Source organism: Populus euphratica, unplaced genomic scaffold, assembly GCF_000495115.2.
Source record: "Populus euphratica unplaced genomic scaffold, PopEup_1.0 scaffold27.1, whole genome shotgun sequence".
Classification (NCBI taxonomy): Eukaryota; Viridiplantae; Streptophyta; class Magnoliopsida; order Malpighiales; family Salicaceae; genus Populus; species Populus euphratica.
Window position 1 is genome coordinate 809,062 of NW_011499899.1, and position 23,424 is coordinate 832,485.

General features: G+C 35.2%; 3 protein-coding genes across 3 annotated transcripts; 1 reads left to right on the forward strand and 2 right to left on the reverse strand.

Annotated features, from left to right (window-relative positions):
• The first annotated feature begins 1,073 nt into the window (after nucleotides 1-1,073).
• Nucleotides 1,074-4,764, forward strand: LOC105132525 (tubulin alpha-3 chain). The gene is made up of 5 exons (XM_011036089.1): nucleotides 1,074-1,308; nucleotides 2,004-2,218; nucleotides 2,317-2,516; nucleotides 2,975-3,483; nucleotides 4,228-4,764. The coding sequence occupies exons 1-5, from the start codon at nucleotides 1,196-1,198 to the stop codon at nucleotides 4,538-4,540; spliced, it is 1,350 nt and encodes a 449-aa protein (XP_011034391.1). The 5' UTR covers nucleotides 1,074-1,195; the 3' UTR covers nucleotides 4,541-4,764.
• Nucleotides 4,765-8,328: 3,564 nt separating this feature from the next.
• LOC105132526 (ethylene-responsive transcription factor RAP2-11-like) lies at nucleotides 8,329-10,193 on the reverse strand. The gene has a single exon (XM_011036090.1). The coding sequence runs from the start codon at nucleotides 9,683-9,685 to the stop codon at nucleotides 8,882-8,884; it is 804 nt and encodes a 267-aa protein (XP_011034392.1). The 5' UTR covers nucleotides 9,686-10,193; the 3' UTR covers nucleotides 8,329-8,881.
• A 2,665-nt stretch (nucleotides 10,194-12,858) lies between these two features.
• Nucleotides 12,859-23,204, reverse strand: LOC105132527 (importin-5-like). Its single transcript, XM_011036091.1, has 20 exons — nucleotides 21,850-23,204; nucleotides 21,347-21,550; nucleotides 20,946-21,050; nucleotides 20,193-20,258; nucleotides 19,780-19,944; nucleotides 19,179-19,253; nucleotides 18,905-19,059; nucleotides 18,350-18,485; nucleotides 18,195-18,264; nucleotides 17,956-18,083; nucleotides 17,770-17,826; nucleotides 16,878-17,063; nucleotides 16,670-16,762; nucleotides 15,868-15,953; nucleotides 15,730-15,796; nucleotides 15,580-15,646; nucleotides 15,351-15,487; nucleotides 13,859-13,950; nucleotides 13,667-13,733; nucleotides 12,859-13,556 (listed from the first exon to the last, which is right to left on the reverse strand). The coding sequence occupies exons 1-20, from the start codon at nucleotides 23,080-23,082 to the stop codon at nucleotides 13,392-13,394; spliced, it is 3,354 nt and encodes a 1,117-aa protein (XP_011034393.1). The 5' UTR covers nucleotides 23,083-23,204; the 3' UTR covers nucleotides 12,859-13,391.
• Between the last annotated feature and the right edge of the window lie 220 nt (nucleotides 23,205-23,424).

Genomic DNA, 23,424 nt, shown 5'->3' on the forward strand with positions numbered 1-23,424 from the left:
ACTCCAAGGCTCGAACCCGTGACAGCAGAAGGCGCAAGACGCCATTCCATCGCTGGGCCGGTATCTTGGGTGCTTATTAATATCTTTTTAAGAATACTTATAATGTTGTAATTGTATCATAGATGTCTTTCAGCAATAAGTTATAAATATCACATTTTCTAACTATTTGATTTTTTTGTATTTGTGTTAATTTACAATTTTTTTTTTAAATATGCTAATAGCCAATAATATAGTGTCCGAATTAGTGCATCCATAAAGGTTTGCAATCTTAAACGTACTCCATTAAATATATCCTTCAATTTTCTGCATACAATTTTGTGTTATTCTCCTGGATATTTGCACAAATTCACCTTGTGTGAAATCAAGCACAATAAAGATTTAAATCGGATTGTTTGAATTATTGATAACTTGCATGCACAGCCAGATGAACTGAAATATGGTGCTTTTTTTAAAATCTGCCACCTTTCAAATGACATAAATATGCATGTGCTGTATTTTTTTTGCATACAAGTTTTATATATATATCAACAGTTTTAATTTTTCAATTAAAAAAAAATAACCAAGAGAAAAACCTTATCTAGACTGGGATTCTTAATTGCAAATGTTTCTTATGAAGTAGGATTTGATTTAAAAAAAAATAAAAATTAAATCATTGGTTAAATACAAAATCTATTTAAAAAAACAGTTAATCTTTTCTACAATTAAAAAACATGTTTAAGGTTTTTAGAAACTCTATTTAACTTAATTTTATTTTTTTAAAAAATAAATAATTAATTATTTTAATATAAAACGTTGTTGGTAGGAATGTTTTATTAAAAAATGTATATATATATATATATTACCAACAGCGTTTTTTTTTTTAAGGGTGATAGTCTTTTTTAAAAAAAAACTTAAAAAATTGTAAGAAATTAATTATGTAATCCCATCATATATTTTGAGCATCACGTGAGCCACAGTAATAGACAGGCAACAGCCGAGCTAGCAAAAGAAGCCAGCGCCATACAGTTGGCGCCATATAACTGGCAGTTGAGAATCTTCTTTAATTACTAAATCAACTAACTTTTTAATTAATAAATGAACGACCTTTTTATTTAGCGACACAAAAGAGCAGAAAGGAGAAATCTCTTCATTTCTCCTTTCTTTCATCTCCATTATAATCATTGTTTCGAGAGAGAAGAAGAGGAAGGAAGAAATTATGAGGGAGATAATAAGCATACATATTGGACAGGCAGGAATTCAGGTCGGGAATTCTTGTTGGGAACTTTATTGTCTTGAACATGGAATACAGCCAGATGGAACGATGCCTAGGTAATTTAATGTTGTTTATGTTTTTCTGTGAAATCAATGTTTGTTTGTGGTCCATTAATTATTTTAATTCATGGGATCATTTTGTCTTTCAATATTTGTTTCTTCTTCTTGTCATCCATTTTTACGTTGTGTGGGTAATTTGTGTTATGATTTTAAATCAAGGCAATCATCTTTAATTTCATCGAGTTTAACGGATCAGAATAGTTTGCTGTGTTGGGAGTTTTTTTCTTCTTGTGTTTTGGTGATTTTGCATTCGGAATAAAAGATGAATTTTGTTTTAATGTATATTTCTGCATGATTGAATTAGACAAAAAGAAAAAAGAAAAGATAGTTGCTGTTTCCATGAGGTAAACTATGTAAAGGCCGTGGAATTCAAAAATCTTGATTAATTGAGGAGTTGAGATACATGCTTTCCAAAAAGGGGTTGGAAGTATATGAAATCAGAAGTTAATAGGCCAATAAAAGAAGCAGAATCTCATTTTCAAATATGTCATGGTAGATAATTAAACCGTCGATGGTAAATCTCTAGGTTAGAGAACCATGCCATTCTGGTTGTGCAAAGTTTTTTTTTTTTTTGATGATATTCCATTCATAATTTTGGTAGAGAGCAACTGGATCTTACTTTTCCATATTTACTATTTCTGGAGGGCGCCCAATTTTTAAAATTGATTAGACTGTTCTATATCCTGTTGCAGTGACACCTCAGTCGGAGTGGAACATGATTCTTTCAATACCTTCTTCAGCGAAACTGGTTTAGGCAAGCATGTGCCAAGAGCTATATTTGTTGATCTTGAACCCTCTGTCATTGATGAAGTCAGAACTGGGACTTACAGACAGCTTTTTCACCCCGAGCAACTTATGTCTGGCAAGGAAGATGCTGCTAATAACTTTGCCAGGGGACATTATACAGGTATATGAAAAAAGCATTAGCAATGCACAGTTAAATGTTTAGTTCATTTTCGTTGTTGACATTGACAAAATTGCCGCATTGGTGTTTTAATACTGCAGTGGGAAGGGAAATTGTTGAACTATGCCTTGACCGCGTGAGGAAATTGGCTGACAATTGCACTGGCTTGCAAGGCTTTTTGGTATTTAATGCTGTTGGCGGTGGCACTGGTTCTGGTTTGGGCTCTCTACTTTTGGAACGCTTGTCTGTGGATTATGGAAAGAAGTCGAAACTTGGCTTCACTATTTATCCTTCTCCTCAGGTATTTCCTTCAAATAATTATTAGAAATCATTGGAGAGGTAAATTGTAGAAATCCTTTTCTGCTAATTGTAAAATTCAAAACAATTCCAGGAATCATTCTTCTGCTGGATGTTTGTGGACAAGCTTGTGGTTGTAATCATAGATAAATTAGTTTTCTTCTTTGCACAAGAAGCTTAAGAAAAGTTCTCTGAAAGAATCGATGAAATTACCAATGTCCAAAGTCTGAGCACAGAAATCTATAGTTCTGGTCAATTGTTCTGATAGGCTCCCTCATCAACAACACAATATTCTGGGTGTCAATGCTTATGCTAAAAGCTGTTCTCTGTAGTTCCTTCTGTTGAAGCCTGTAACAGAACAAACAAAAAGTTATTTCTGCTATAGCTTTAGGCTAAATGCTCTTTCAGTGCTTGACCTATTGTTAAAAAGCTCTCTTATAATAGATTTTCCTCATAGTGCAGGTTTCTACTGCTGTCGTGGAACCTTACAACAGTGTTCTCTCCACTCACTCTCTCCTTGAACACACAGATGTTGCTGTGCTTTTGGACAATGAAGCTATTTATGACATCTGCAGGAGATCTTTAGACATTGAAAGACCAACATACACCAATTTGAATCGTTTGATTTCCCAAATTATCTCATCTTTGACAACTTCCTTGAGGTTTGATGGGGCCATTAATGTGGACATCACAGAGTTTCAAACTAATCTTGTTCCATATCCCCGAATCCATTTCATGCTTTCATCTTATGCCCCAGTGATCTCAGCTGCGAAGGCTTACCATGAGCAGCTTTCAGTTCCTGAGATCACAAGTGCTGTGTTTGAACCCTCAAGTATGATGGCCAAATGTGATCCAAGGCATGGAAAATACATGGCTTGCTGTCTCATGTATCGTGGAGATGTTGTACCAAAGGATGTTAATTCTGCCGTTTCCACCATTAAGACAAAGAGGACAGTTCAATTTGTAGACTGGTGAGTTCATATCCATTTGTTTTACTAGAGAGAATTAATTCTGATCAATTCTCTCTACAATATCGTTTTCATCTTATGTAATGGAGTCTGAATTGTTCTGTTCACATTTTAGCATTTCAGATGCAAACACACCATCTTGAAATGGCGTTCAAAAGATTTGGACACAATTCAAGAAACTGATGAAATGTCATGACAGATTTTTGAGATCCTAAATGCACTCTTGCGTTATATCATTTAGAAATTTTTTCTTTCAAAAGCAGTGGCATGATATATTTAAACTATGTTTCAGGTATGTATTAACAGTCAAGAAAATAGCGTTTTGATTGCTATTGGTTAGGTAATCAAGGGTTGTTTGTACACGTTAATTGAACATGGTTCTATCATATTTTTATTTTGTTAAATTAATAGTTTCAATTCAAAGTTTGCTGGCACACACAAGAGAATTCCTCTTCATCTAACTTGACAAATTAAGACCATTACCTTAACAGATGTTAGACTGATCAAGATGACACAAACCTTACTTTCAAGTACTAGTGGGTTGCTGTTTTTCTAGGATCTATTTGGGTAGCCTGTAACTTTGATATTGTGACACAAGGATCATTGTTCCCTATAACTGACATACAGGTTCACCAAACTTAGTCTAGTAAACACATTTGATTTTCAGTGAAGGATTTGAACCAGGTTAAAAAATTTCTTTGATTTTTTTTTCTTGGGATCTGATTGTTTAATGTATGGATACTTCAGGTGCCCAACTGGTTTCAAGTGCGGTATCAACTACCAACCACCAACAGTGGTACCTGGAGGTGATCTTGCTAAAGTGCAGCGTGCAGTTTGCATGATAAGCAACAACACAGCAGTAGCTGAGGTCTTCTCCAGAATTGACCACAAGTTTGATCTCATGTACTCCAAGCGAGCATTTGTCCACTGGTATGTGGGCGAAGGCATGGAGGAAGGTGAATTCTCAGAAGCTCGTGAAGACCTTGCTGCTCTTGAGAAAGACTATGAGGAAGTCGGAGCAGAAGGTGGTGATGAGGAAGGTGAGGAGGAAGATTACTAAGATAAGATTTTACGAGGAAAAAGCAGCTGTATGTCTAATCTCGTCTCATTCATGTGTGTCTGTCTAGACGTGTACAATCATCATTATTATCCATGTCAGTATCTGTGAATTGTCTCTCCATTCTGTGTTGCTTCTGTTCTTGTTGAGTGCTTTTGGAGGTACGATCTTAAAAACTGTATCATTTTCATTCTCTGAAATGAAACATGTGCTATCAACAAATCCTCGTCATATGCATTTATACGTTGAAGTTCATCTCCCAGTAGGAAATCTTGGTATGCATAGACAACATGATTTAGATAAAAGCTTTTATGAGGATATTTATTCGTGTATCTACAAATTTTGGATTAGATGAAAAGTAAAACAAGGTTGCACACAGCATCATGGCATTACACCAGAAACGGCCATCATATCTTAGAGGCGTCAATTGATACGATTGCCTGTAAGAACTAAGAAATGCTATAAGAAAGTCAACAAGGAGAAGATGATGATGATGAAAATGCACATCTCTTGAATCCGTATGTCTCGTGCATGTAAGAGAGGATGTTGGAGTGATACAATGAATCCCTGTTTCTGCAGTACTTGATTGTTGGAGGAAGTGCTCCATTTTTTAACTTCTCGATGCATTTGAATCCTTGCTTTTTCATTGAGCTATCCAGGCCTTGCTAGGCTTGCCCTTAGTTGAACCAAATCCATTAAACCAAATACCTGAATCGGCTAATCTTTTCCGAACTGAGGTTTTTGATAAATAAAACAAGAAGTGTCAAAGGCAAACAGCACGATACAAGAATATATTTTTTTTTTTTATGATTTTGGGAGCTGTTGTGCGAGTAAAAAGGAGGTCAAAATTCTTATATATATATATATATATTTGATTGCAACAAGTGACTCATTTGTTTTGAAAAAATATATTTCTCAAGGAAATTTTTGTAGATTTAGCACAGTTTAATTGTTTGCGCTACTAAGATAGTGTAATTAAGACAATTCAATCAATTAATTATGTTACTCCCAGTAGCATAATCAATTAAAATTTAAAAGTAATTATAGAGGAAGTTATTCAACTGGTCAGATTTTAAATTTTTTTATGTGAATTCAATATGGTTATGGATGTAATTTTTATTTATTTAGTCTTTAATTTTTTTATATACCTTCAATTTAATCTTAATTCACATCCAACAAATAAATAATTAAAACCTGATTAAGATCTAATCTGAAAGAAAATAAGGTATGAAAAACAAAAAATACATATTGACCAAATATGTTATCTAATTGGTATTATATCTATGACCTGAATTGTAAATTTAATATGTTAATTTAGATTAATCAATATTGATATAATATGACATATTTTTAAATTTTATTTTTAATTTATATATAATTCTGTGATTTAGTTTCAGATTTAATCCAATGATAGATCAATTAAAATTTAATTAAGATTCAATTAAAAAAAGGATAAAAAAAACATATTATTTAATCAAGTTAACTTGTTAGAATCATATTTATTAAAAAGTTATAAATTTCATGCATTAATCCGAATTTATACAATCATAATAAGAATAAATAGTTTATTTCTGTTCCACTAATTAAACGGCCATCAATTAATTTGATTTGATATATTATTTTTCTTTTTAATAATCATTTCAAATGTTATATCACACGGAAAGAAAGGGTTCTAGGTCTAATTATTAACAAAATACTAAGAGTTGATGCTTTTATTACGAGACATCTTATAAAATACTATTTAGTTTAATACCTTTAATAATGCTTTGTTTTTTATTCTGTTTTTGATTTTTTTAAATAAAAAAACATTGATTTTTTTGTTTAAATGAGTTGTTTTTTTATTCACTTTAATAAAGTACTATGATTTTTTTTTCAATTTCAATTTTATCTTTTGATAACATTTTGTATTTTTAGATCGAGATTCGTTATTTAATTTATTTTTTATATGATTATTTTAACCTCTTGATCATGGTCATTAATTTGATAGGTTTACTTGATTGATTTGAGTTTTTTTTTTAATTATATTTTTTAACATTTTATTAATTGAAAATTAGACTTTATAATTTTTCTTGCTTTGGTTTGCTTTCTATGAAGTTATTAGTCTTATAACGCGAGTCATGAGTCTGACAGGTTAACTCGAGTTTACTCAGGTCATTTTTAAAAAATTGATTTTCCTTTTAATTTTAACTTTCAACGTTTAATTAATTAAAAATTATATTTTATAATTTATTTTAACTTGTTTTTTATAATGTTATCTCAACCTCATAATTCTAGTTCCAAATTTGTTAGTTAATCTAGGAAAACTTGGATAGTTTTTCAGTTTAATTTTTATAAGGTTATTTTGATCTCACGATCTGAGTCACAAGTTTGATGTATTAACTCAGTCGACTCAGCTTGGTTTTTTATATCTATATTTTTTATTGATTTTTTTCAATTTCATCATTTAAAATTGAGTTAATTGACAATTAAATTTTATAATTTATTTTGATTTTCTTTATATGGGGTTATCTTGTTTTTATAACTCGATTAGTTGGGGTTATCTTGTTTTTATAACTCGATTGGTTGAAAATTAGACTTTATAATTTGTTTTGATTTATTTTTTGTGTTGTTATCATAATCTCATGACCATAATTATGGATTTAATTATGTTAATCCAAGTTGATCAAAGTAAATTTAATATGTTGTTATCTTAATAATTTAAAAAAAATATTTCATTGAATTTTTTTAATCAAACTATTTTTTTTCCAATCATTTTGTTTGTATTTAAATCCGTCAAGCTGATGAATTCATATCATATCAACCTCTATATAATTTAAATTTCTTCTACTAAAAAAATATTACCAATTCCTATATATTTTTTTTATATTTAAAAAACTTTCATATGAACCACAACGCAACGTTGAACAATGATCTAATTTTTTGTTAGAAAAAGTGGCAGGTATTTTTTTATAACAGGTATCTTAAATCCTAGGCTGAAGGCTCCTGGCAAGCTGGAGTAACCTTTATCAAAATCCACTGCCTAATGTCTAATTAAGATGTTTTTGAACATAGTTTGTGTTAGAATTTATCTATAAGAATCTGCCCTGAAGATAGAAGATAGAGTTAAGTGCAGTCAATTATTTGAATTTTAATATAATTGTTTTCATATCAGATTCTGCCGTAGGATTTGCTGTAGAATCTGGTATTAGAAGACTAATAATCTCTTAAGGTTATTGAGAGTTTTTTATTCATTTCAAGTGTTATTTGTAAGTCTTTAAATAGATATTCTAAATTAATTAAAAGTATTTATCTTTTTATACTCAACTCTGCTCTTTAGTATCTGTTTTTTCTATACTCAAAGCAGTGTTTTCTGGAACTTAAGATTTCCATCAGTTTGAGCTCCTCCAAAAAAACTGGAGTGCGGCCACTGCTTGTGGAGCATGCCTTAGAGGGGGAAAACCTTGTAATTCACAAATACTTCAGCAAGGTCAACAAGTGAACATACAAAAGACATGGATGTTATGTTGAATTAGGCCAGTTAAGCAGATCGGAATTTAACTTCCCTGAAATAGGTTACTCGCAGGAAATTCTGTCGTCGCATTTTTATATGCCCCGCTCTTTTGTAGCGAGCATGAGGTGTTTAGCATTGCATTATGCAATATCCCTTTGATTCGCAGAATACCAATTTCTATGAGGAATAGCTATCAATATCAAAGATCATTGAGATGCTTCAAAGTGACTAGCAAGTTCATAAATAGAATGGAGGAAGGTGGTTCAGATCTATGTGAAAGATAGACATGCCTGGAGCGAAATGATCAAAACTTTGCTGACAAGTAAGAAATTACTAATGCCATAATCAAAGATTTCAATATACAGATTAAAATGGAGGATAGCCTGAGTAATCCAAGGATTACACATTAGAAGACACTGCAACTTATCTGGATAGTTGTTGGGTGGAGGGCCCCAGAGCTCCCTGTCTGAGCTGGTAGAGGTTGAGATATGCTTTTCAATGACTACAAACATTGATGATATCTATATCTACTCCAACGAAAAGGAGAGGTTACCATGGACAACAAAAGGTATATTTTAATCGCCATGATTGCTTCGACTTGTCATTCATCGATGATTTTCTGACGTTCCAAAAACAGCAGGATCACTTCTCCGTGTATTCTGCTTTTAGCATTTTGAAAAACAGCATAACAAATATTTTTTTTTAAGAAAAAAAACAAGATTTCAACTTCATCTCTAGCTGGTATTTTTGTCTTTGTAACTTAACAAGCAAGGCTAAAGTGAAAGCAGAACTAGGGGAAGAAAAGAAAGAAAAGGGGATTCTATGTTCATTAAAACCACCAAATTCTGCAATGATTATAGTGGTGGAAGATCCCATAAAGCTTCAATAGGATCATAGACGGCTTCCATGTACTCTTGAACCCCATTAATTGCGTATAGAGATGCTGATATCTGTCTCTCCACCTTCATCCTATCAAATTCTGAGAATTCCGAGTCACTTGCCTCGGGTAGTACCACACTTTTTGGAAAATCCAGTACTTCCTGTGCATATGAAAACCGATCGAATGCAGGTCCAATACCCCGTGAAAGATCAGACTGAGAAGAACCCAACTGGAATTCCTCAATGCAATTGCTCAAATCGGGTTTATATGCATCATCAAACAAGTGATCCGTTTCATGAATTGAACTGGAGTAATTATCACTCATGCCAGAACTGCTGCTGCTGCTAGTGGTGATAGTACTAGTGGTAGTGATGGTACTAGTTGGTGGAGTAGAGGCTTCCGCAGTTTCTTCTTCACTATGTTGTTGTTTGTCTCTCCTTTTGTTGTTGAGGAGATTTCGAATCCGGGAAGCAAGAGGAGAATCCAAGGACACATGAGTGATGAAGTTGGTTCGGGTGTTGGATCCACGAAGCAGGCAAGCAGCTTCATCGTAAGCTCGTGCAGCTTCTTCAGCTGTCTCAAAGGTTCCTAGCCACATCCTTATCTTTTGTGTTGTGTCTTTGATCTCAGCCACCCATCTACCAGAAGTTCTTTGCCTAACACCAACAAACTTGTTGCTGTTGCTTTTTGGCCTACCTCTCCCCTTGAATTTGCTTGCTTTGCTAACTGGAATGCTTCCATTTTTATGCTGCTTTTGTTGCTGGAAATGAATTTCCATTCCAAATCTATCCAGGCAACAAGATAGGACTAAGAGGTCGGATTGGAAAGAGACGTTGGTTTGATTTAAAGAAGAGATGACAAAAAGAAATAGCTGTTGTACTGACTTCAAAGGAAGCGTGGAGAGCCTTGTTTACATGTCCCCGTTTGGTTTTCAATGGAGATATTTATACGGTTCAAACTTGAAAGGATGCCTTCAGGTTTTTTAAATGTTCGAGCTGTTGCTTAAATCAAGGTCTTAGGAGAGTTGTCCTTAGTGTTTGTAACCTTCAGGCACTGTCATTTTTCATTGAAGACAAGCTATCTATCAAAGGAGAATTATTTCTTCCTAGAACTTTGACTGGTGCAAAAATGACTGGTTTCTCCTGGGATTAGGGTGCTGAATTTACAACCAGTAAGATTGCCAGCCAGATTCATTGTCATGGTTAGCATCAGCATGAAACTTAAAAAAGTTGAAGCAAATTTGTATGAAAATGTAACATCATGAAACATGTTTTAACCCAACCACCTCTTTTTTTTTAAAAAAAAAAAACAGAGAAGAGCATGCAACATGACAGAACCTTTGTAATTAGTATATTATCCATCTCAAGCCCTTTGGCTTGTATCTTTATGACTAGGTCAAAATGTGACGAGAGGGTCATGAGGGCCAGAATGGTGCCACTTGGAGGCACCAAAATGATCTTCCAGATGACCCCAAAAACTACGGTCTTAACCATGGCTTAAGAGAAGAGAAATTGAGGGCATGGACTCAGTCAAGCGCTAAGCAGACAAGGAATGTCTTATCGTGCACGCCGCTTTGGTTCTAACCTACTCTCCCTTGCATCACCAGAAAAAAACAATATGCTTTGCATTATAAAATTCAGAGATTCTTAGTTATCTATTTTGTTCACATTTATCATTTACATACTCCACTTGTTATAGCTTGGTTATGACTAGATCAGAATTTGGTATTGACTATCCAAGGATGATATGTATATCTTCATGTTCTTAACTAAGTTTAATTAAAAACTGCTGGCTCCTTCATAGGTAACAGTGTTAGTGCCCAAGAATGCATGCAGGGATCAGCACTTCTGTGCTAAAATGTCTACTGATCAGTGCTTTGGATAATTTGACACCTTTGCTCTTGGGAAGTTGGGGCTGCTTAATTACTCGGCAAAATCCTACGAATGAAGCCAAGAATTCTGCTGATCATCCTTGTCCACCACTGCACCATCACAGAATTAGAGCTAGCCATGACCAGGAAAGCGTCAAAAGGGTTTTAATATTAATATCAGTATCATAGTACCCTTCTGTTACAATTTTCTGGCCTGACTGATAGGTTAAGCTATATGAATTTCAGTGCGTGCATAATTTTGTCATCGTCCACGAAGACTCTGGATCAAACAGCCATGAAAGATAACGAAAAAACAGTCGTGCTACAGTTAGTAGCAGAAAATAAAATAAAATTTAATCTGCAGGTTGTTGAATAGTAATTACAACCTTCTTGTTTCATGCATTAATCAATTAGATTATTATTTTAAAAAAAAAAAGCTGAGAGCTGAGACAATATTGTCGCTTTCAATGGTTTTCATTTTCCATATAAAGAAATGCTGGGCTGTCTGAACTGAAAGATGCCTCTTCATTTGGTTTTTTCATGCCTGGGGAGACCATCACTATAATTCTTGATACTGACCTCCAAATTAATGAGATTTTTTCAAGAGGAAACGAATACTAAAATGCAAGTTGGTGTCTATAATAAATCATAGAAAGTCTCTCTCTGTTTTCCATTCACTCACAAGAACCTCTTCTTTCTTGATTCTTGGTACACTAGGTTTAGAAATCAGCAGCAGACAGCAGAAGCATTTGAAACTATCAGGCTGATGGAGTCTCTTCACCTAATACGAGATAAACTAGCTAACCTTATTCTTTGTTCAAGCATGACGACAATAAGTTATAGCAATCCCTTACAAATCCTCACTTTTCAAGAAACGTCAGCCTTCCAAGAATTTAAATGTATTTTAAATTTTTAACGTTAGCAACAGCCTCATTGATCATACCCGCTACCCCAGCAACAGTTTATTCTTCTCCTACAACAAACAAAAACCAATAGCACTAGATGACAAATTCTCACTTTTCCAAACTTCTTAATGAATTTTATACGGTATTGGCTCTTTTTAAAAATTATTTTTAATATTAGTTTATTAAAATTATTTAAAAATATTAAAAATTAATTCTAAAACAAATTTAATTTAAAAAAACAAAAATTTAACCACACTCGCTCAGGCATTATTGTTGACCGTTAAAAGATAACATCCAAATATAATTTTCACGTGCTTGTTAATTTCCATTAATTTCTCACAAAGAAAAGCCAAAATAAAGCTCCAACAAGTAAACTGATAGAAGATACTAAAGTGACATGCATTAGGGTTTTATTTTGGAACCTAATTGGGGAGGAATTATTCGGCACATGGAAATAGATGGAATCTATTATCATTTGAGACAAAATTGATAAATTAAAAGGGTTTCTGATTCAATTGATAATGGAGTCATACATCTGAGATTTATGTAATAATTTCCCAACAACAGTTTATTCTCCTCTACACAAAAAACAAAAACCAGGAGCACTTCCGGCCGAATACTCACTTTTCCAGAAAATCCATGGTTGACAATATTGAAGAAAGTAGCATTTGCTCGAGGAAGGGCCAAACCGAGAACATCCAGTCAACTCTTTTCCAATATGCCGAACTGAAACTGGAGGTGGAAAAAACACAAATACCGGCAGGGCAACTACCACTGTTTGACATTGCGCCACCACAAAACAAGATATTCAGCCAGCTCGCATCATCGAATGAGGGCGGAGCACAACATTCACCCGTACACGTCCTAAGAAGTTTCGTAAAGAACAATCACCAGGTTGCTTCAAATCCCTCATGAAAGCGTTTCCAGGTCACTAAACTTTTGAGAGTGATGGGAACGCGCAAGCGAGATCTGCATAATACCTAGTCAAAGAGTTAGCAACAAGAGGCAGGAGGCTGGTATGTAGGCAAGTACCACATGTATTAAAATTGAAATTACAAAAACCTGGAAGATTGCTTGTTCTATCAAGATTTTTTAATGAAGAAATCAGTGAAAACAAGGCGGCTTCTCATGCAGAGGGGGGGAGATAGAAAAATCATGCATGGTAGCAAGGTCAGCTTGGTATCAGAAGAGAGGAAAAACTGCAGATTTTTTAGCCTCTATTGAAAAGGTATATTTAGATACATTCTATAGCAAACAATCTTCATGGCCTGCATTGATCCACTTCATATCCAGAAAAAAAGGTATAGCACCAAAACTGTTACAAGAATTGCCCCACTGACAAGCCTCAAGACCACACGAAATTCGAAGTCACAGACCTGTAAGTTTATAATACTCTCTTAATGCCACCTATACAAAACCAACAATAGCAATCATCGTATGCACGTTCTATGCCAAAACTCTGTTTTCTCCCACAAATGAAGACCCCTCGGCAGAAATTCCCGCTTCCAGGATGGATGGCAGATCTACCACGCACCGCGCCTGCTGAACTTATGCAGCAGCTTCCGCATAAAACAATTAAGTTACACACCAATTCTGAAGGAACTTGGGACGGACACACAGCTGCTTCAAAGAGAAAACAAAGAGGTGCAAGACCAATGAATGACAGATACAGCTAGGAAATAATAGTGAATCCCAACACTCCAAACGAACTAAGAAGAGAGAATAGATTGCAAGGCAAGTTGCTGCTGTGGTTCTAAGGACGACCAAGTTGAAGCTAGGGTAGCAGGTGGTAGCATTTGCTGAAGTTGTCTCAACAGAATAATCATTCGACTAGCAGTTTTCTCTGTTGCCAACTCTTTTCCTGCACATATGACCTACAGCAACAATGTTGCCGTGAGAAAACTAAAACAGGAAATTAAACAATGGAAACATTCAATTTCAAGAAGCAAGAGATAAAGGGAAGTAGAACAGAGAAAGACTATACCTCAGCAAAAACACGGACTATTTTGGGAAGGTATTGATTGTTTGACCCGAAAAGCTCTCTATCAGACCTGTAAGAAATGGCCCTTTTTGAATATATCTGTGCGCACTTAAATATAACCAATCCAAGTATGAGGTAGAACAATAAATTAGGTAAAACATGCTTTACAAACATTTTCCATGTCCCACGGTTTACCTTTCTACCATTGAGCAAAGCTGATCATGCACAACCTTGGCTTCAATTAGATCGCTTTTTATTGGCAAGCAGCTCAACCAAGCTGGAACTATCTGCAAAACAAAGAACATGTGAGAGACCACTGGGGAGAGAGATCACAGGGGCAAACCAGGAAAATGAAAAGTCAAACCGGTGAAATAATCAAAATAGTCCTAAAGGCAATTAATATTAACACGTAGAAAATGAATTTATGCACATAAGCATTCATCATTCCACATAGGAAAGGTAAATTTGCTTCCAAGAACAAAAATCCAACTTGCAATTCAAATCTAAACACTTCTAAACCTTTAGAATGTCGTACATCTGTAACATAAAATCTGGCAATCCAAGATAACATGCAGGACACTAGAATCGTCTATGAAATTGTTTGTAGCTTTTTCAGGAGGAGGATAGAGATGGAGGACAAACTCTAAGCAGAAAGCATTGTAGGCCACCATGGGCTAGTGGAAGAGGATAAATTACAAATCAAGTATGTTCTTATGAGATGAAAAAACTACTTAAGCCATAAAGACAGAAAAGATACAAAAGATAGATGATCAAAATCAGGCCAAATATACTATATAAACCAGAAATTAACAAGATCAGAAGCCATTAACGAGATCAGAAGCCGGAACACTATAGCAAGCTAACTGATTACTGTGAGCAGACAGCAGGTTGAGCAATAATGTATCTATATTCAGTTTGCTCAAACAGACAAAGCATGTTGAGCACAAGCACACACCTATATATATATATATATATATATATAAGACCGTGATTGAATACCATGCAACTATAACACCATCTCATTACACCCTTGATTTCAGCCATTGGACTGGAATCTTGTTCTTGTCTTTTAGTCGATTTTGTCTTTATTCAAGTTTCACAACAGTCCTTTACGACTAAAACAGTCCCTAATCTAATATAATTTTCTAATATTTAACTTCGTAAAAGAAAAGGTAATAAATTCATTTTTTGTTCAAGAAAAAAACCTTGTTTGTTTAGCATGCAAGATATTGTTTGTTGAGTATTCAGTTCATTTTCATTTTTAAAGGCATTTATCAGGAAACTATTTCCTTAAAAATCTCATTCTGCCTCCTAAGGTATTTTCATCATTTTCATTTACTATCATTTCATCATATTTTTCATTTATCATCTCATTTGTTTGATATGAAAGTTAACCAAAAATAATATCATCACATTATGTTCTTAATGTCCTATTTCAAGTTTAAATAAACAACAATGTGATTGCACATTTTTAAAATTAAAGGATCAAAATGTACTTATTACTTAATATAATTTTCTACAGTTGCAATGGGAAAAACATGATAAAATATGGTAAAATTTCTTATCTATTTAAGAGCTTGTTTGCATAATTATAAGACCAAAATGTACTCGTATTTTGTGTGCAAGGAACATGTTTGAAGACCATGCAAGAGAGTATCATTTCCTACATATATAAAGAAATAAGTACCCGTGCTGCATCTATGATATCCCGATGAAACTCGCATATTTTTCCAAGAGCTGAAACAGCATTATCATATGCCATTGTATTGTCTGAATGATGTGCATTAGGATCACTTATTACAGCATTCAACCGGGAAAGAGCCTCTGCAAAGAAATGCAACCAAAGATTCCCCTTGACAAAAGATGAAAGCAACAACTCCAAGAGGAGACAATTACGCAAGTGACTAATAAACTACCTCCAACAAGTGGTTTAAACACAGTTCCACCAAGCTCTGCGCAAATTCCAATCCCATAAACAGCTGCCTGAAAAACATGGCATTCATTTTTTTAATAAAACCCACATTCACTAGAGAAGCAAAATAATAGAGGTACTTCTCAGGACAAACCTGACGAACATCTGGGTTTTCATCATTGCAGGCTTCTAGTAAGAAAGGGACGTAAGTATCATAATATCTGTACCACCAACATGAAGAATAAATACACAGGAAGTGCTTAATCAAAGTATCAGAAGGGGTGATACTCACTTAAGAGCAGCTTCCTTAAAATGCTCCACAACATCATCAAATATACAAATGGCAATTCTCCTCTCTTCTGCTGTTTTATCCTTGCCCTGCATTATCAAAAAATCCATTTAACAAGGCCACATAAAAGGATTTTTCAGAGGTGATCATGATTTCTCATGCATGCCTTGTATTGTCAAACATAATTAAATAAAGTATGTTTACTGTGTTAGGGCCAATTACCAACATCATTTGCTAAAAGGATGCAGTAAAAATTCCATTAACATTATGGGGCAAAAGGTGCATGCTAAATCTATATATGAGATGCTTATAATATTTTTATGTCCATAATTATATTGAACTGCAGACAGGTTTATCCAATTGGCCAGACCACTTGATAGGAGTTGCCAGACAGCTCCAAAGCTGTGCATGTCAAGTAATCCAATATTGAACTTTTCAAGGACTTGAGAAAGAAAGGTTAGTGCAAGCAAAAGAATAAAACCACAAAAAAAATTTCCTGCGTGCCAGGATGACTATTGAGTCGTCAAACCATATACAGCATCCTTTTCCTCCTCCCACAAGGGAAATACAACAGATCATTGAGAAGGGAAAAATCCAATCCAGACATACTTAAAACTGGGAAAAATAAGACGAGCACATGCAAGAAAATGTTCAAGCAGTGGAAAGCTACCAGAACAGAGGCCCTAAAGAAACACAGTTATAGAAGCAGCAAAAGCTAAATTTAAAGGACAGCATGAGAATTGAGCCTAAAAATTTAAGGAACAAAACACAAAAGAATAATATTTGTAAATATCAAAGAACTTACCCACATAGGTGTTATGTAAGGTGAAAGCTCATCAAAGAAAGGCAAGAAAGAGGCCTTGAAGGTTTTGATCAATGTGCCCATGCAATCACCAACCTTCAACAAGAAAAGAAATAAAAGTAAACAATAATCATTTAATTTAAATATATACAAAAAAATAACCCATTAAATGATAAGCCAAAGATCCATGCACAAAATTTCAACATTATACCCGATCAAAAAGTTCTTCTTCTAGCTCATTTTCTTCTTCAAGCAGCTCTCCTTCTTCAGCATCAAAGTCCTCTGCTTTGATCCTCTCCACTCTTTCCAGTTTTCTAACTGAGCTGGCTGTGATGACCTGCTTTATCTCCTCCACAATGGACCTTACTTGGCTTTCATCTAAAAGTTTTCCCGACACCTAAGGGAGAGAAATCCTAAATTAGCAAAATTCAAACTTACAAAATGATGCCTACCGCAACATAGATATAATAACCATTTTCACTTTTCATTCAACAATTATTCTCCACCAGATCATAATCAAATATAATACCAAAGGTTATCGTGACAGGATAACAATTGCTTAGATTGAAGAAACTATTTGACACTTTTTCCAGCTCAAAAGGAAATATCATTTCTGAAAAATTAATTTTCATAGATCTGAAAAGGCGAGAAATTAAAAAGTACAACCATTGACATAAAAGAAATATGAGAAGTGAGATCAGAACATTGGGAAATGAGCCAGAATATAGCATAAGATAAAAAAAATATGCAACACAAATAATTTATCTTCACTGGATGTATGGAAAACATGTATTGCCAAAAAGTAAATGCATGGGTTGGTCATAAGTGTCTAGAACACTTCTAACTGTAAATATTACTTAAGCCACCCATTAAAAGAAATCAAAATCAAGCCATAAGCTCTTGTTGGCAGTAAGATCCCACATCTCAGCAAATTGTCCACTGAGAGACTGAAACCTACACTACTAAAAATGGCATAGCCAGATTCCAATGCCCATAGATGTGATAAGGGTATTAGAAAATAATCCCAACAAAAAATGGAACTGTAATTGCTGGTTAAAAGGTCTATATATTGACACCCAACCTTATAAATCAATCTCATATACCTGTATGCATTCAGTCAACGAGTCCAACATGCTCACACAAATTTCTACCTCGGGCTCCTGAATGACACAAAAATACTATTGTAGTTACGCCCATCATAAATCCAAAAAAGTATAGTGAACAACCGCTGTAAAACATGCAGACACAATGAAGACGTTAAGGCGTTGAGACACAAACAAATATACAACCTTGTGTAACGCCTCCACCAAAGCTGGAACTATATAGTCTGACAATTGCTTTATATAAGACTCATTACGCCCTTGAGATTGATCCTTCTCTACAGCTAATTTAGCGGAACCTAACAGCTCCGGCATAGCTATGAACAAGATAAAACAAAAAAATATATATAGTTTTGAAGAAGCTCCCAAAAATGGATACAATCTATATGTTATGGATTATTACAAAGGTAGAAAAGCCTGCCAATCACCTGACACAGCTGCTTTCCTCACTTCTTCATGAAAGTGAAATTTAAGAAGTGGAACCAATGTAGTTGCAACCTGCATTATTCATGCATGGTTAGCTAGTAGCAAACTGATAAAAGCATAAAATGAGATACCACCAAAAGTCTGAAACAATACTAACCTGATCAATCCATGGGAAAAATCCTTCCTTCAACTCATCAGCATAGCAGCAAAGCATGTTACAAGCTGTAGCCTTTTCCTCCAGGACACTTGTTCTGATCCCTATTCTTTTATCCCCAAGAGTGATTGTTTCAATGCTGCAATAGGAAAACAACCTCAGTAAGAAACTTCAATCCATTGAGTCCACTTCCTTAAAGAATTAAAGGTAATGTTTGAAAGAGTAAGATGAAAAACTTGCTCCCTGTCACAGTGTCCTGCTTGATTAAACAGGATCTAAGAAAAAGCACCTACACTGGTGACACATAGCCATGTTTACATTTACTTCTTTCATATTCCACTTTATCTAATGGACAAATTAATGAGTGCTTTTCCTTTTAGTAAAACACTAAAATCTTTTAAATTTTGACAATAGACTAAGACAGGAAAAAAGGGAAGCCAGTCACTCATTGTGGGACTTAGAAAGCTTCTTTTTTTTTTTTTTGAAGCATGGTATAAGAGGAAATTACTTAGAAACCCCAATTTTGTTATTTAAGATCATCAGAAACAAAAGGCAAACCTGCCATCGTCGACATCATCAATATCAGCATCTGAATCTGCAGATGTAATGGTAACATCAGGCTTAAGCTGGGCAGAATGAAGCAAAGAAGGCATGACAACACTCATGTAAGGAAGAAAATCCTGTCCAAGGCACTTGCAAAGTCTGGCCCAGGCCTGAAAAATATATAATCAGTTGCCCCTTGATTTACAATAATCAGATAGCAAGATATATCACAGTCATACATTCAGCATTGTCTGAGGTTCTGAGCTAGTTCCTAATAGTTAAAACATACTTGTAACATGTAGCTTGTTGTATGGTCATCTGCCTCCATTTGAGATCCTTGCAGAGACATCAGGACATCCATAACCTTTCAGAAACAACAAACACTCAGACCATTGTTGTTCTATGAAACTTGAAAAAATGTCATGGCAATGACAATCCAAAGTATCAGCAGAAAAAAATAGATATAAATCCATAAGCACTAGAAGCAAGGAAGAAAATATAAGCACATCCAGTGATGTTCAGTAAAAAAGAAAACTGGCTTAAAAAAGGTAATGAAAAAAAGCGAGGAACAAATTAGAACGTTTGGGAACGCGGTGCAAACCACATTCCCAAAAAATTCAATTGTTTTTCTAAAAATTAATTTTTTTATATGTTTTGGATCGTTTTAATGTGCTAATCTCAAAAATAATTTTTAAAAAATAAAAAAAATCATTTTGATGCATTTCAGCATAAAAAACATTTTAAAAAGCAACCGCAATCACACTCTCAAACAGGCCTGCACAACTAATATAAGTATTCCTAACTCTACATTTCAATCAAGAAAATGCTAAATAACATCAGCCACCACAATAAGAAGTTATGTATAGAACACATCATCTGTTATAGTTTACCTGCTTAGCATCGTCTCTAAATTTATCCTTTCCCACAGCCATCCCAACCAGACTAATGCACTCCATAGATTTTGCACGGAGCATGCGATTAGACTTGTCATTTGCATTGATCAATATAGCTTTTATGTAAGGCATCACAGCATCATAGTATTTCTGGAAGTGCTCCTGTTAGAATATATATCATGTCAAAACAAAACAGGCTCTATTTTTTTGCAATGGACTAATGAACCATATGCATCTACATAACAGGAGAACAAAAAGTAAATCAATCCGTCAGACACGGCCCAAACCAACTGTTCTAACCATGTCAACATAGAATCATATAAAAATAGAGCTGAGTTTATTGGATACATCAAATAACTGTCTTTTTAACCCCACCTCACCCCAACACACCAAAATAAAAAAAGAGGTACCTGTGATGAATCAGCGACAGACGCTAAAGCTGTCAGGGCTCCTTCTTTAACCATCTGCTTCCCATTCTGGATTGCATATCAAACAACATGGCACATACAAATTAGCACAAAAATATTATTGAAAAAAAAATTAAGGCAAATCCATTCTGCCGAAGAAGAAAATAAATCCAACAAGAAAATGCAAAAGGACTTTGTATTTCTATCTTAAATATCAAACAAGACAAAATAACAGCTTAAAATTAATAAGCTCTCGGCATCAAAGTACCAATCATAATATAGCAAGTTTGAGATTAAAAATAGACTTAAAGGCAATTTTAACTGAATGAGTTGACCAAGTATCATGAGCAAGCCCAAGAAAGAGATTTCAAAATTTGGACAATGTCAAACAAACCATCTCAACCCAGAAACTTAAGTTGTTGAGTAAGGCTTTGTCTAACACCCCCTCAGTTGAAAGTTCTTCAGACTTGAAATTTACATAGATCTACACTACTTTGTACTAAAATTAAAATTTTAATTAGAAATAATAAAGGTGATGAGATTCGAACTTGTAATGTCAACAAGGCTCTCATAGCATGTTAAAAAACTATCTCAACTCAAAAGCTTAAGTTGTTGGACGAGGCACTAAAACAGTTTTATATTACTCTCTAATAGACAACATTCAATATATCCAATTTGTCCTTTGTCATTAGATGATAAGACATACAATTGTACAAGTTCAGGTGTTAAGTTAATGAGGGAAATAGTCATATATACCTGAAGGAGTATGAGCAGTTTGCTAACAACCCCATCCAAGTATGGTGTAAGGATATCTGGCATGCAATTCTCAGTGAAATTAAGCACTGCAGAAGCGGCATGGGCCTGCAAAAAAAATGACAATAACACACACTTCTGAGAATCTGAGTGCACAATTACAGTATCGAAATTTAAAAAATAATGCTATGCATGTGCCATTAGACATTGATCAATGTCCTTGTTACATATAAATGCATCAATCACTACATCCATATTCATTACAAAATAGCAACTCAAACTGCAGACAGAAAACTAGATGCATAATGTTGGGATGGTGATAACACTACCTAGTGTAAAATTTTACAAAGAATAGTAAATTGGCAACAATTATCAAGGTCACGATATGTAACAGGTGTTCAGACCTGGACTCGAGGATTTTGAACATCATCCATGGCTCCAGCCAAAGCAGGCAGCACTAGCTGGTGATACTTCATTTGCAAATCTGGGCCCAAGTCTGTAGACAATTGTCCAATTGCATTTATAGCAGCCCATCTCACACGGGGGTGGGGATGTTGGAATGATTTCAAAACCATAGAGACTACCTGGTCCAGGTTCTTTATCATCACCTGCATCAACAGTGACTATTTTATAAGAACACACTTGAAAGTTGAAAGGGAAAAAAGAACAGGGTTATATGGAAAACCTATAGATTTCTCAAGCATATTCAAAATATCAAGGTTACACAGAAAGAAAGCAGCTAAAATAAAAGAAATTGTGCCTATCTAAGCAAGGTCAAGGGGCAGGCAATCTAATTGTGGCTTAACCTTTAGCAGTCTGTAAATGAATTTGTACTAATGAAAAATTTTAAGAAATAGAAACACCGTTCATTGACGATTCACATTACCACAATCCATAGCATTTATACCTTCGAGCAACCCTCAGCAATTTGTGCCAGAGCAATAAGCACAGCATGAGGCTTCTGCCACTCCGGAGCAGTAAAAAATGCTGGGAAAACCTCTGAAGCAACAGGAACGACTGTATTGCCACCAAGGGCAATAGCCAACCTATCCAAACACTCTTGCCCAAACCCATAATTACTGGTCTCTCCCGAATCTTCATCATCAGTCTCCGCACCATGCCATTGTGGGTCATCATCAATATCCAACAACAGCCCCATCAAAACCATAAACAACCTATGCACAAATTGCGGCAACTTCCTCATCATCCCCGGAGCTCGATCTCTTGCTTCCGCCAAAGTAATCACAAATTCAATAGCTAAATGCCTGGTCCCCTCCTCCAAGCTCCCCGCCTCTGCAATTTGCAACATGGACCCTACAACCTCCATTATTTGCTTTTTCAAAAACCGTGGTTCCCCTCCCGCCAATTCAATCAACAATTCGAGCGCCTCTTGTGCTGTTGCCTCTTGATTTCCATTCAACGCCTCGGTCAAAGTCCTCATCATCAACGGCAACAAATCTTGAAACTTCTCACGATCAGAATTGTTTGTTAAACACTGAATAAAATTGATTGTCGCGTTCAAAGCCGCGATTCTAACTTCACCGCTCGTTGAATTATTTAAACAATTTAAAAACACTCCGTGAAGTGTAGCTAAGTGGGGAATTAGGGCTTCGCCGATGTATTGAGCCAATCGAGCGAAGATTAAAAGCGCTGATTCTTGGAGATTGTGATTGTTTTGAGCGGTAACACACTGGAACATGAACGGCAACAACTCCTGCCAGCCTCCATCGGGAAGAACCGAGGCGGCGAGTTCGGAGATTGTGTCGTTTATCTTTCTGGTGATGGATTTTGTGGTTTCGTGTTGGAGAGAGGAGAGGAGAGAGTTTTTTATGGTGGACCGAGTTGACTCAGTAAGTTGGGGGTAGACGAAGGAGTCTTCGGTGGCAGAGGTGAGGTGTTTCCGGAGGAGGACGGCGGACATGGCGCGGATATCGGGGAGGGAAGAGGAGGAGAGGAGTTGAGTGAGCCGGAGCAGGAGAGAGTCGGGGTGATTTTGTTTGCATAGATTGAAGAGGAACTCCGCTGTGGATCGTTGGTCGTTAGAAGAGGACATAAGGTGAGTTACTAGGGTTTCGAAGTGAGTGGGATCAGGTCCGAGAAGGAGACTGAGTTGGTGCAACTGAGTTGGATCGGTCGCCATTGAGAGCGAGTTTTTTTTTTGCGGGTGAGTGGTGGTGGTGGTGGCTCCAAAACGAAGTGGAGGGAAGATTGAAGAGGAAAAAATGGGGATTTTTAAACTAGCGTGTAAGGGTTTTGGGACTTCTGTTCCTCATGTTACTTTTTATGCGGTTGTGTGCATCTTCAGTGCACTTGATTTTCGCCACGTCAGAATGCTGATGATCAAATTGGATGATAGGAAAGAAAAATACTATCTCATTCCATAAAAAAAAAAATACCATCTCATTTTATTTGGTGTTATAATTAATAGCAATTTCCATCCTATATTTTTATTTTCATAAAATAAAAACCAAAACAAAAAAAA

Bases quoted from the DNA above. Each gene is read 5' to 3' on its own strand.
- LOC105132527 (XM_011036091.1), bottom strand. From the start codon at position 23,082: ATGGCGACCGATCCAACTCAGTTGCACCAACTCAGTCTCCTTCTCGGA. The intron at 17,827-17,955 runs GTTGTATATTTG...TGTGTCATTCAG, and splicing joins TGGTGGAGGCGTTACACAAG to GAGCCCGAGGTAGAAATTTG. The intron at 13,951-15,350 runs GTACTTATTTCT...TTTGTTTTGCAG, and splicing joins ATATCATAGATGCAGCACGG to ATAGTTCCAGCTTGGTTGAG.
- LOC105132526 (XM_011036090.1), bottom strand. From the start codon at position 9,685: ATGGAAATTCATTTCCAGCAACAAAAGCAGCATAAAAATGGAAGCATT.
- LOC105132525 (XM_011036089.1), top strand. From the start codon at position 1,196: ATGAGGGAGATAATAAGCATACATATTGGACAGGCAGGAATTCAGGTC. The intron at 2,219-2,316 runs GTATATGAAAAA...TTAATACTGCAG, and splicing joins TGCCAGGGGACATTATACAG to TGGGAAGGGAAATTGTTGAA. The intron at 3,484-4,227 runs GTGAGTTCATAT...TGGATACTTCAG, and splicing joins ACAGTTCAATTTGTAGACTG to GTGCCCAACTGGTTTCAAGT.